The sequence below is a fragment of the Oryza glaberrima genome, chromosome 12 (assembly GCF_000147395.1).
Source record: "Oryza glaberrima chromosome 12, OglaRS2, whole genome shotgun sequence".
Lineage (NCBI taxonomy): Eukaryota > Viridiplantae > Streptophyta > Magnoliopsida > Poales > Poaceae > Oryza > Oryza glaberrima.
This window is the reverse complement of record NC_068337.1, coordinates 5,269,811-5,283,473: the sequence shown is the minus strand read 5'-3', so window position 1 is coordinate 5,283,473 and position 13,663 is coordinate 5,269,811. Positions and strand designations below refer to the sequence as shown.

Sequence of the window (13,663 nt, the reverse complement as noted above, 5' to 3'; positions counted from 1 at the left end):
CCAGTATAATCCTTGTCTTTTGTTTGCTTGATGTCGTACTACGTAGATCCTCGTTCCAACGGACCCCAATACCCTATATATCCGGTCCACAGGCACTAGTAGGAAATCGTCCATCTATGACATTTTGCTCATGACGTTGTATAATTTCGTCATTGAATACAGCATATCTATGACGAAATTTCATGTTTCGTCATGGATCACTCATGGCGGAGGGTAGACATCGAAACTCCATGACGAAATTTAAAATGGTGTCATAAAACAATAGATAATTTCGTCACAAAATGGTGCGCACCATTCATGTAACACACTTATGACGCTCCTTTATTAATACAATATGCTGAAATATATTTCGTCAGATGTAAGTAAATCTCTATTCTGCTGTTGGTCCCACCTTGCATATGTGGCTATCTAGGTTGTCACTGGACCCCACATTGTATACGTGGCTATCCAGATTGTTATTGGACCCCACATTGTATATGCAGCACAGGTGCGTTTTCGGGCCAGCAGATGCTTTGTGCAGTCCACGTGAATTTGTGCAGCCCATGTGTGAATCGGTGCAGCCCATGTGAACTTTTTTTTCGCAGCCCAAATTTGTGCAGTCCGTGAATTTGTGCAGCCCATGTGTGAATCTGTGCAGCCCATGTGAACTCTTTTTTCTAAAAAAAATGCTGCAGCACTTGGGGGTCGAACCCACGACTTGTGACTAACCATAATTCTAGCTTAACCACTACGCTGCAAGGAGCTTTCATGCTGATGATGTTTTACTTTTAGTTTTCCTTTCAATTCTCGAACACAAGAATGATTGAATGCTTTATGCGGGCGACCTAGTGGTTTGGTCAGGGAGGGAGGGGGGCGGTGGCGCAGGGTTTGGTCACAGCCAGGGAGGGAGGGTGGCGGCGGCGCAGGCGGAGCTCAGTGGGGGCGGATCCTAGCCACCGGGACGGCGCAGAGGAGGAGGTTTCTTATCCCACCGGTGCAGGGGAGGGCGGCTCCACAGGCTGGCCGGCATCGTGATGTGGAGCATCGTGGTGGGTGGCGGCGCGGTGAAGTGATCTTGGTCGGTGGGGCTGCGGAGGGATCCCGGTCGGCGCGGGGGATCCTCGACGACTGAGACGGATCGGCTGCTCCTCGCCCACCGTCTTATCCTAGCGCCTCCTCTCTCTCAATCCTGTCGTCAGCGCACGCAGCCCATCACCAACGCCGTTCAGTAGATATAAGGTATGATTTTCCATAAGTACATTACTCTGAGTATGAAATGCAAGTTCAGCTATGAAAGATTATGCTTTGTGTTGTATGAACAGAGAAACAAGTCAGAGTATTATGAACAAATCAACATGGTTTAAGTCATGTAGCAACCAGCTGTTCCATCTAATGTTTTAGAAAATATTCTGTCCTAAAAAATGGATTAGCTTTGTTTGCCTAATTGCTTTTTTTAACATGCCAAAGCAGATGGACAGAACTTGGATACATGGGAGACAATTCACACCTGCATACATGGAGGGAGTGAAACAGTTCATGGAATTTGTTGGACAAAGATTTGATGAACACGTTGACATACCATGCCCATGCTGTAGGTGTCTTAACCACACTTCACTGCCTCAGCAAGAAGTGCATGACCATATACATATTTTTGGGATGTCATCAACATACACCCGGTGGATTTATCATGGAGAATTAGTTGATACAGAAGATGTCGAATATTTGGAACAGGTACATGAAACTAACCATAATGAAGGGACAGATGTGGGCGGGTATGAACCCGAGGATGACAATGGAGTTCCAGAGTTAATAGGTGAACTATACACTGCGGCAGAGGAAGATGGACAGCCACCAAGGTTTGCTAGAATTCTTGAAGATGCGAAGCAGGCACTTTGCCCAGGATCTAACCATTCAAGATTTTCCTTTCTTGTGAGGCTGCTCCATATCAAGTCATATTATCGAATCAGCAATACAGCTTTCACTGCATTATTGAAGTTGTTGTCCTCGGCATTCCCTCAATGTCAATTACCAAAATCTTATGATGAGGCAAAGAAATATCTTTGTGAATTGGGCCTTGGATATGTGTCGATCCATGTGTGCAAGAATAATTGTGTGCTATTTCGGAAGGAATATGCCAATATGGATCTATGCCCTATATGTGGTGAATCCAGATGGGAAGATGGGGTTGGCGACAGGAAGGTTCCTCGCAAAGTTTTGAGGCATTTTCCACTTATCCCAAGGTTAAAGAGGATATTTGCATCAAAACGAACAGCTGAAGACACACAGTGGCACAAAATCAAGCGGAAGCCAGTGGATAATGAAATGAGCCATGCAGCAGATGGGGAGGCTTGGAAGGACTTCGACAGAAAGTATCGAACTTTCGCAGAAGATGCAAGGAATATGAGGCTTGCCATAGCTACAGATGGATTCAATCCATTTGGCAAGGTGAGCAATTCGTATAGCATGTGGCCTGTCCTTGTTATGCCTTTGAATCTACCACCATGGGAATCTGTCGATCCATCGAACTGCATTATGTCATTACTGATCCCAGGTCCAACATCTCCAGGAAAGGATTTTGATTTATTCTTGGAGCCTCTGATAGAAGAATTGCTTGAATTATGGATAGGTGTTAGTACTTATGATGCATTCAGTGCTAGAAAGTTCAATCTTCGTGCCGCCGTGCTATGGTGCATACATGATTATCCAGCTCTAAGCACCTTGTCAGGGCGAACTACAAAAGGTTATTATGCATGCATTCATTGTGACAAAAATCCGTTGTCACGAGCACTAAGAAATAAGATAGGCTACTTTGGCCACCGTCGTTTCCTTCCAAGGACACACGCTTGGCGAAGAAGCCATGCTTTTGATGGACACCACGAAAACCAGGTTGAGCCAGGAAAATTCAGCACAGATGAGGTCCTCGAGCAGTTAGAGAAGGTGAAAAATGTTAGACCGGGTAAGCATGATACAAGTAAGAAAAGAAAACGTGGAGAGGATGAAGGGCCACTATTTTATAGCCGCAAAGTAAGTCTGTGGAAGCTCCCATATTGGAAAGATTTGTTGCTGCCACATAATCTTGATGTGATGCACATTGAGAAAAACATATGTGACAACATTTTGGGCACATTGCTCAAAATCGAGGGCAAGACAAAGGACACAGTCAATTCGAGGATAGATTTGCATGATATGAACATAAGACATAACTTGCACTTACAGCAGGATGGCAACTCAGTTCGCATCCCACAAGCTCGCTATGTCTTGAAGAAGGAACAAAGAATTGAGTTTTGTAACTTCCTCAAAGGTGTCAAGTATCCACATGGATATGCAGCCAACCTAGCAAGATGCATAAGTTCAGATGGTTCCAAGGTGCAGGGGCTCAAAACTCATGACTGCCATGTCCTTCTCCAAAGAATTATACCTGCCGGCATAAGAGGATTTGTGGACAAGGATATATACGAAGCAATTGCAGAGCTTGGTAACTTCTTCAGGGAATTGTGTAGTAGAAATCTAAGGATAGATGTCCTCAAACGACTGAAAAAAGACATCCCGCTGATCCTATGCAAACTTGAGAAAATTTTTCCTCCAGCCTTCTTTGACGTGATGGTGCACTTGGCCGTACATCTACCTGATGAGGCACTACTTAGAGGTCCTGTACAATATGGATGGATGTACCCAATAGAAAGACGACTTGGCACCTTTAAGAATTCCATGCGGAACAGGGCTAGGCCTGAAGGATCAATTGCTGAGGCCTATGTAGCAAGTGACACCTTGACATTTTGTTCAAGGTACATGGAGGATGTTGACACTAGATTTAATCGGGACGCCCGTCATGGGGATGGGCCATTGGATGGTGACAGCTCTGTTTTTATGCATGGTGTTAAACTCATAGGATCCACTAGGATACAGTACATGGAGGATGAAATCATGGATAAGCTAGTTTGGTATGTGCTAAATAACTGTGAGGAGGTTCAACCATATTTGGAGTAAGCACCATTTATGTAGGTTTATTTCACATGTATTGTATTAAATATAATATTTTCCTAATTGTTGAGTCATAATTTGCTACAGCATGCATAGAGAAGAGTTGGAGAAAGAAGATGCACATGATGTTGACAGAAGACTTGAAAAAGGATTTGCTAGCTGGTTTAAGACTCATGTAAGTGACACACACTTACAAAAATATCATTTTTTGGTGATGAAATTTCAAATTGGGAATAACATGTGTATTTTTCTTGTATATATATATATATATATATATATATCAGATCTGGAAGCTGAGGAAAGAAAATCCAGGGGTGGTCAGTGAAGCACTATTTGCATTGTCATGTGGTCCTGATCTCCGAGTAAAGAGTTGTGCATCTTGCATTGTCAACGGAGTCCGGTATAGCACTGTTGACCGTGAGAAATACCTCCAAACGCAGAATAGTGGTGTAATGGTTGATGGTACACATGAAGGGGATAACATTGAATTTTATGGTGTCCTTAGGGAGATTCTTGAGTTGCAGTATAACTCTGATCTAGATATCTATCGATCGGTGGTTCTTTTCCGTTGTGATTGGTTCAATCAAGTTGGCAAGACAAGAGGAGTTAGGGATGACGGGCATTTCAAATCCATCAACATCCAATCATTTTGGTACAAGGATGACCCTTTCATTTTAGCAACTCAATCGAAGAAGATATTTTACTTGCAGGACACCTCTTTGGGCAACGAATGGCGAATTGTGCAGAAATTCGAACATAGGAACATGTATAATGTGTCTGAAAAAGATGACCACATTTTTTATGTACACCAAGATGATAATTGTTCTGATACAGAACATGAAGTGCATGAAGGTAATGCTGATGAGGATCTAGACCATTTGCAGGAAGATGGAGAAGTTACTATTATTGAAGCTAATTTAGAAGACCTTAACAACCAAGTTAACTTGACTGAAGACAGTAGGGATGATGCAGATGAAGATGACACAATATTGCAGTACTGTAGTGACAGTGGCAATGGGAACGCTGAAGATGACATGCCGGAAGACACCGATGATGATTAAATTATATCTTGAGTTGTGTCATCTATCTGATATGTCATATGTAATTGGGATGAGCTATAAACTCATTTATTTTGTGTTATGTAACTGAGATGTCACAACTGATTTATTCTGTGAACTCATTTGCCATTGCATATCTGAAACACATCGAGATTCTGAGCTGGCAATTTTAAGAACAGAGTTGTTACCAGCAATGATTTGCATTTATTTGATTTCTTTCCCAGGTTCATGGTGCTAACTCATATTCCTAACAATATGTGAAGCAGTTGGGTAAAAAATTTCAGGAGAAGAGAAAATATTTTACTTCTGTTTTTTGGGCAATCCAGTAAGTTTCCTGGTGAAACAGTATGCAAAGTGATGTACATATATATTTGTTCCAAGTGACATACTGCATATCAGTCTAAAATTGTACAGACCATGACATTTCAAGCAGCAAAAACCAATTTCAATCTGTACAAACACAACTTACACTTCAAGCATCTGTTCAAAGCATTACACTTTTTTCTTAATTGTCATATTCAATTGATATAAAAAAATGACACAAATATGGTCTTCACATTTTCAAAATAACACAATAATCAGCCATAAGTTTATTCACATTCACGATCTCAATCTGAATTCACCAAGCTGTACAAAGAAGTATCATTTCTTCTCAAGCTACTGTTGTCGCCCACATCCAGGAAGCAAGCAGCATAAGCACCAGAAGCTTGCTACTCGATCATGGCCAGCACCAGGTCCTCTTCGCCAGCAGCGCTGGGAGCATCGGCCTTGGAGATGCGGCACCTGGACCAGCTGCATTGAGTGCTAAATGTAGACAAAATAACCAATTACACAGTTTGCGTGTAAATTGTGAGACCAATATTTTGAGCCTAATTGCGCCATGATTTGACTATGTGGTGCTGCAGTAAACATTTGCTAATGACGGATGGATTAGGCTTAATAAATTTGTGTCGTAGTTTACGGGCATAATCTATAATTAGTTTTGTTATTAGTTTACGTTTAATACTTTAAATGTGTGTCCGTATACTTTAAAAACTTTACACCCTGGAACTAAACACCCCCTTAATCCAAATTTTCAAGTTATATAATATTGAACGGAGGGAGTATATTTTTAAAGTCAAATTGTTAATCCAGATAGATTAGTATAATTTGAATGTTTTCGATTTATGGATAATGTTAATTACTCATGGACGGAGGATTTTTCGTTCGGCGCCTAAACCTACCGCCAATGACAGCCCCAAAACATTCCATTGCCGCCCATTTGCCAAATCAAAATGGGAAATGTCACTTTTATCCTCCATCTAACGAAGAGCAAAACAACACCCAGGGGCATTTGTGCAACCACTATATATTTACAAAGCCTCTCACCCACCAAACCCTAATCCCCAAATCCAGCCGCCACACCATCGGGGCGCCGCTCTACCAGAGCCGCCGCCGACTACCGCCGCACCGGAGCCTTCCCCCGCAACCCCGTCGACGACGACCGCTGCGCCGGAGCCTTCCCGTGCAAACCGATCGACGACGACCGCTGCACCAGATCCGTCCCCTACTTCCTCGTCGTCGACAGCCGCCGCAACGACGCCTTCCGCTGCAACCCCGTCGACGACGACCGCTGCACCAGATCCTTCCCCCACTACGCCGTCGACGACTTCCGCTGCATCAGAGCCGGTACCCCGTCGACGACTACTGCCGCACCGAAGCCATCTCCCACAACACCGTCGATGCCTACCGCCGCACCGGAGCCGGGTACCCCATCGACAAGGTCCCTGCACCGTCGCCGTACCTAGCCGATGGGAAGACGTCGACGTCCAGTAGCACGAGGTACGCAAAATTATCTTGTCGTCTCAAGCTCAGATGTTTATGTGTACTGTCTCAAGCTATTAGATGTTATACATCATGTGGATTGATTTGCCGTCCAACTTCTATTAAGAATTTTCTGTGTGCAATCCGATTGAGGTCACTATCTACAATAACAGTTGATGCTATTGCTAGTTTGCTACTGCATATGGCATTGTTTCTGTGTTATTCAGGCGCACCTTTAAATTAATCATGCTATGTTGATTCTCAAATAAATTTGTGCCTCAAGTTGCCATAAGCATCTTCCAGAGTGTGGATTTCAGATCAACAATGGAAATTTTATTTAGATTCTGCTTTGTTTGTGTTTATGAATGTACCAATAATTTGAGTTAGTCGTATAAATAGATACAGTTTATTAGGTGAAAGAGAAGGATATAATGGCTATATCATTTATATGACCAATGTTGTTCACTGTAAAAGTGTTTCCAGAGTTCTCATCAAAATTGTCTTTTAAAATGGAAAAGTGAATCACCCTGTTGTTTTTACTAGATATTGAAGTAAAGTTGTTTTTCACCATTGATCATTAAATCCCCAATGTTGATGAGCATGGTCTCTTTTTTTTTCATCCCAAATGCCTAGATACTTTATTGTTTCTATTTCTGAAAATGCTTATATGCTTAGGAAATGCCATCAAAATGCCATCTAGTATTCTGACCATTAAAATATGTGTATTCATGTAAGAACCTGCACAAAACGAATATGAAAGAACGCGGCAAGAGAAAATCTTGCAGAATATAAGAAGGATGGATGAACTTGGCATCAAAGACATAGCTGCCACTATTAAACATATCGAAACACAACATGCATCTTCAAAGACAAAAAACTCAGGCACCAAGAAAAGTCATGGAGAAGGTTCTGATACATCAGAGTATCTCCCTGAAGATGATGAACAAGGGGTTCAGTGTGATGATGATTCATATTTAGAAGCGGAGCAGCCCATCCCCATAATGATTGAGGTGCTTCTTCTATCTTGGCTGTGGGGGGGCTAGGATATCTGCAATAACTTTTCCGCATTTAATTTGTGCAGCATTTGATTATTTTTTTAATGATTGTTGCTAATTTATTCACATGCTTACAACTTTTGTGTTTATTATTGTAGTACCCTCGACAAACTAGACGAAAGAAGTGTGCGACGAAGAAGAAACCTACCCTCAAGATGCCACCAGGAGTAAGGATATCAAAGAGAGTGAGGGCGGGTGCTCCAACCGAAATGCCTCCTGGAGTCTCAACAAGGTCAGCGAAAAGGCAACTCATAGCAGAACAAGGTAAAGGTAATGGCCATGAAGAACTGCCTCCAGAAACAGAAAACAATGGTGATGAAGATGTGGGCAGTGGACATTTGCTTCAAGATAATGATGTGAACAGGCCCCCGAGCCCGGTGATGGACTGGTCATATGGACATGATGCCAACCATGAAGAGCAACCTGCACAGCAAACCAATTCTGATGTTGAAGGCAAGTTAGTTCAACGAAGAGAAATTTATTATTTTTAACTATTTGATGAATGCTAACATTGTAATTGAATACTCTGTAGTACCTATACGAAGAGGCACAAGAAAATCAAGGCCACCAACTGCAGGAATAATGCTTGACAAGATGACCAAAGCTATGGGAAGAATGCCCATTGCTGTTGCCGAAGGGAAGAAAAGGCCAGATGAACCGGTGCAAGCTGCCAAGTTTTCATCAGAGGCGGGTGTTATCATTAGGACTAAAGTTCCTGTCTTCCCTCATTGGAAGCAGTACAAGGATGATGAAGGCTATATTAACAACTTCATGGGCAAGTTATCTGTAAGAGCCTATCTATATTCTTTTATATTTCATCTATTATATGACCTAGTGTTACTCCTTAATGATTGCAATTCAAACCATCAGGTCAGGTTGGCCATTAACCAAAAACACCAGCCAACAAGGGATGCTTGTGCTGATGTATTGCAGAAAGGGATACGACAAACACGGTATAATTTGAAGAAGGCCTACTTCAATGGAGTACCTGCTAACGAGATTAGAACTACCTCTCCCATAAGTAGCATGACTGATGAACAGTGGCTGGAACTTGTTGCAAAGTGGTCAAATCCAAAGAATATGGTATGTCATCTCTAATGACATATTTGTTTCATTTTATACCTGCGACTATGTCTAACACATACATCTTTTGTAGCAAATCTCTGAACAGAACAAGCAAAACCGGCTTAATGTTAGGTTCCATCAGGCTACGGGATCTCGCAGCTATGCTGCACACTTGCACGCTTACGTAAGTTCCCATTATCTTTTAGCATTAATTGTAGTTAAGAACCACTTATCTAATGTAATAGATATATAAAATAATTGATCTGCATTTTCTGTACTGAAATAGAAGGAGAAGAACAAGGTTGTAGAGCTTGATGCTGTGGATGCCTTTGAGGACTGCCATACCAGTAGGAAAAAAGGTCTAAGTGATGCTGCCAAAGATGCAATTGTAAGTCACTCTGTATATTCTTACAACATTGAACTCAATTCCTTGTTACCTATGCCAACATATTATTAATTCAGCTCATTTTATATTTACATCCATAGGATAATTTCTGTCCTTAGTGTGCAGAGATATTTGCAGCTAAGATCATTACAGACTTAATGGAATTTATAGACTCTAACAATGTTAGAATACATACCAAACTAAATTTGTAGCTGCTGGAAACTTGTCGCTAGACAACTTACCATATACAACATAAGTTGAGATTGGGTTAAAATGCCAAATAAGCTACATAAACATTTTTTCATCAATTGATCCTGGTTGCAGTTTGTATTTTTATCAATATCCTGGGTTTGAGGGTGTGATTCATGAAAACTCATTTTTACCTAAGCTGCTGTAGTGGTGTTTGCATGTATTGAGGTTTTGAATCATATGAACATAAGACTGAATATATTTCAGCCTTTACTACTTCAAAACTTATTTCATTGTAACTTGGAAAAGTAAACTTAATTATGAGGGATTATGTACTCCACGCTAGTATTTTCTTTCTAAACATTAGTGGTTTCTAGGGAAAATATTTAGGCATCATAGGAGGAATAGAAAATAACCAACGCTAAGTAACATTGCACCCCCTCCAAATTTTATGAAAGTAGTTGAGGGGAAAACTTTGTTCTTTTATAGCTACCAGGGTGTTCCATCAATCAAAAGCTGCCATGAAAGCTAATCAAATATAGTCTAAAGTCAGCCTTCTGATATATGCTAAAACAATATCCTAGATTCTGTCAAGAAGCATTTGGCCTGCATTGTTGCTAGAGGCTAGATAGAAAATAATTACATTCTACCATAGTTAGAGCTCAAAATGTTTCTGGTCTCTTTCACAGTTAAGAGGGCAATGCAATATTTCGAAATATGGGAATGCTTGGCTTACTCATATAATTTGTTTCTGTTTTGGCTTATGGAAAACAAATTTGGTTAAATTTGCATTCTATACAAGTTTCCTTACCTCTAGTTTGTGCTTCCTGGTAGCTTTCCATCAGTTTTCAGTGACTTTTTGAATGTGTTGTGCAGCTGCCAGTATTTTGAATGTGTAATGCAGCTGCCAGTTTTTCATGTATCTAATTTCATAGCTAATGTTCAATCATTGCTGCAGTCAAGTATGAAAGCTATTATGGAAGAACCTGTACCTGATGGTGAGACACCAAGAACTAGTGCAGAAGTTGTGTCCAAGGTTCTCTCTCGGGACAACTCCAATACCACGTTTTTGAAAAATGCTGGTCTGCAGATGAGCTCCAAGAAATCAGTGACACCGACAGAAGCAGCACTTCAGGAAGAACTTGCAGCTGAAAAGCAAAGTTCAGCCATTCTCCATGCAGAAGTTGTCGAACTAAAAGAACAAGCAAATCTTGCAAATGAAGCACTGGCAAAGACTCAAAAGGAGTTGGCAGAGTTCAAGCAGCAGCAGGAAGAGAACAATTTGCTCCTTCGACGTATCTTGAGCCTTTCCCAGGGTAACTTAAATCTGTCCTAGTCTCCTTTATGATCTTCTGCACTGTGATGAACTCCATCTACTTATATTAGTTGTTTGATGGTTTTGTGAACTTATTGTCATGTGGTGGACTTGATTATGTGAAATGATGTTTGGTGCTATGGTGGACTTAATGTCATCCTATGGCAAACTTTTGTGGACTTAATGTGAACATATGTGTGCTAGGTTCTGTGAACTTTTTTGTAATATGGTGCTATGTGAAGTTGGTATATGTGATATATATTGATGTTGGGCCTATTTGTAATGTGCTGTGAAGTTCTGCTTGTTTGTCCATGTGATCAATCTTGATGTTGGGCCTATTTTCTTATGTGCTGCGAAGTTCTGATTAATTGTTGCTTGAAATGGGTGAATGCTAAAAATTTCCTAGATCTCATAGTGGGATGGGCCACATCAATATGTGAAGTATGTGGCCAAATGGGCTGGGCTAAGAAAAAAAAAATGAGCGGGCCTTCATCCCTACTGTGCTAACGTGTCATCCAAACAAATCAACACGTGGCAACATCAGGTAAAGACGTGTGTCACAAATCAGATATGTACACGTGGCGCTTCAAAATGAGAGCACGTGGTGCCTCCACCTTCGGCAATGTGGCGTCAGCGTACACCACCACGTGGACATACGAAATGTAAACACGTGGCGTTAAATATGACTGCCACGTGGCGCCTCCACCTTCGGCCACGTGGCATCAGCTCGCACCACCACGTGGACATAAGAAATGCCAACACGTGGCGTTAATATGGTTGCCACATGGCGCCACCACGTTCGGCCACGTGGCATCAGCTTGCACCACCACGTGGACATACCAAATGCCAACACGTGGCGTTAAATACGACTGCCACTTGGCTCTAGCGTACGGGACATGATGATCCAGCGTGGCGTACACGTCATCCGCCACATCACAGCCAACATGGACTCCACGTGTGATAGCCACGTGGCATGGACGACGTCTGTCCTAGCCAGCTGGAAAGCAGTTCTATGACGAGCACCTTCGTCATGGATATAAGCATTTCTATGACGAAATCTACTGTTTAGTCATAGAAAAACATATGTGACGCGACTTCTATGACGAATCCCATTTCGTCATAAATTCGTCATAGAAGTTACTTTATGACGATTTGCGCGTCTTCCATGACAAAAGTAGATTGTCATAGATGTGCCTATCTCCACTAGTGAGGTATCCCCCGTCGACAATCATAGTTGTGACTCTGATGAGGGATGTGCCTGATATTCGACACTCTCCCTGAACAACTACTCCCTCCGCCCCAAAATATAACAACTTTTAGCCCTTAGGATTTGTTCTAAAATATACCAACTTCTCCACCAACATTCTCTTCCCGACCAATCACAACCCTCCACCACTCACTTCTACCTACTTTTTTAATAATCATATCCAACTCTAAAACTTCTTATATTCTGAAATGGAGGGAGTAGTTTTTCCTCTTGGGGGGTCGAGGGCACCGTTTGTTGTTTTGTAGCACTTGTCTCCTATAATTTCTTTTAAAATACACGCACATTTATATGTCATACAAGAAGTAATTAAAAAAAATAGTACTATATCTGTCCAAAAATATATATGACAATATGTTTAAATATGTTCAAATTCGTAGTACATATATTCTATCTGATACTAGATTGCTATATTTTAAGACATGGAGTGTCACTACTGGAAAACTGATCTTTGCTCGGTCGCCTCTAAACCACAATAGTCCAGGTTCCAAAAAAGAACCGGGACTAAAGATGTCCCGGTTCATCCTCTGTCAGTACCTTGTCAGAGGGACGAGGATCTTTAGTCCCGGTTGGTGTCACAAACCGGGATTACTTTAGTCCTGGTTGGTATACCTAGAAGTCGCGCGTAGTATATAATCCCTATTCCCTATCCTCTCCCCCACAACCGGCCTCAATCTCCTCAACAACTGGCCTCTCCTCTCCTCAGATCGATCTCCCTCTCCTCCACCCCTTCCTTCCCCTCCTCCTCCCATCCCGACCCTCTCCTCCCCCTTCCTCCCTTCCCATCCGGCGCCCAGCAAGGGCTGCACACGTCAGGTGGCCGGCGGGGCCGCGCCCGACGGGGCCGCACGCGGCAGGCGCCCGGCGGGGCCGCGCACGGGCCGAGTAGCGAGCGGCGGCAGGCGGCACTGCCAGCATCCATTATTTTTTCTTCTTTTTTTACAATTTGTGATTCACTGAGATGTATAATTTTGTGATTTGTTGCATGGATCTGAGATGTATACTATGTGATGTATTTGGTTTGTGTGTATATTTTTTAAGATTTGTGATGTATTTGATTTGTGTGTACAAGTATCTTGATATTTGTGACGTGAATGTTTTGGGATGTTACTTTGATTTGGGGTTTGATTTGGGAATATGCATCCCACTCGATTTAGGAGAAAATACAGGGATTAAACTCTGGCTAAAAAACAATGAAAAAAAAAGGAAAAGAGACCTAATGAGATTGCTGCTACCCTTTCTTTAGTTCCGGTTGGTATCGTTACCAACCGGAACTAAATATGCATCTTTAGTCCCGGTTATTTCAACCGGGACTAAAGATGGGCATCTTTAGTCCTGGATTGCTAGTCCCACTTGGAAAACCGGGACTAATTTGTGTCCAAACATCTCATGTAACAGGGGCTTTGCCCCCCCCCCCCCCCCCCCGGGCACACCCTAGCTCACTATGGTTAAGTCCCTCTCTTCCAAACACCCCTAGTCGGTCTTATCTTCTCGGTTGGCCTGGTAAAAATATTATTCACTGTTTCTGCTGAACTTTGAAATCATGACATCACCTCTATAGTTATGAGG

General features: G+C 42.1%; 2 protein-coding genes across 3 annotated transcripts; both read left to right on the top strand.

The window, feature by feature from the left end:
• Positions 1 to 880: 880 nt before the first annotated feature.
• LOC127757733 (uncharacterized) lies at positions 881 to 5,425 on the top strand. Its single transcript, XM_052283301.1, has 4 exons — positions 881 to 1,218; positions 1,450 to 3,962; positions 4,048 to 4,135; positions 4,245 to 5,425. The coding sequence occupies exons 2-4, from the start codon at positions 1,450 to 1,452 to the stop codon at positions 5,019 to 5,021; spliced, it is 3,378 nt and encodes a 1,125-aa protein (XP_052139261.1). The 5' UTR covers positions 881 to 1,218; the 3' UTR covers positions 5,022 to 5,425.
• A 986-nt stretch (positions 5,426 to 6,411) lies between these two features.
• LOC127756881 (uncharacterized) lies at positions 6,412 to 11,106 on the top strand. 2 transcript variants are annotated; one of them, XM_052282263.1, is made up of 8 exons: positions 6,412 to 6,839; positions 7,557 to 7,831; positions 7,975 to 8,329; positions 8,409 to 8,662; positions 8,747 to 8,959; positions 9,033 to 9,125; positions 9,228 to 9,329; positions 10,474 to 11,106. In XM_052282263.1, exons 1-8 carry the CDS (start codon positions 6,809 to 6,811, stop codon positions 10,849 to 10,851), a joined length of 1,701 nt encoding a protein of 566 aa, XP_052138223.1. In that variant the 5' UTR covers positions 6,412 to 6,808; the 3' UTR covers positions 10,852 to 11,106. The 2 variants fall into 2 exon arrangements, with proteins under 2 accessions (XP_052138223.1, XP_052138224.1); XM_052282264.1 differs by lacking the exon at positions 7,557 to 7,831.
• Positions 11,107 to 13,663: the final 2,557 nt, after the last annotated feature.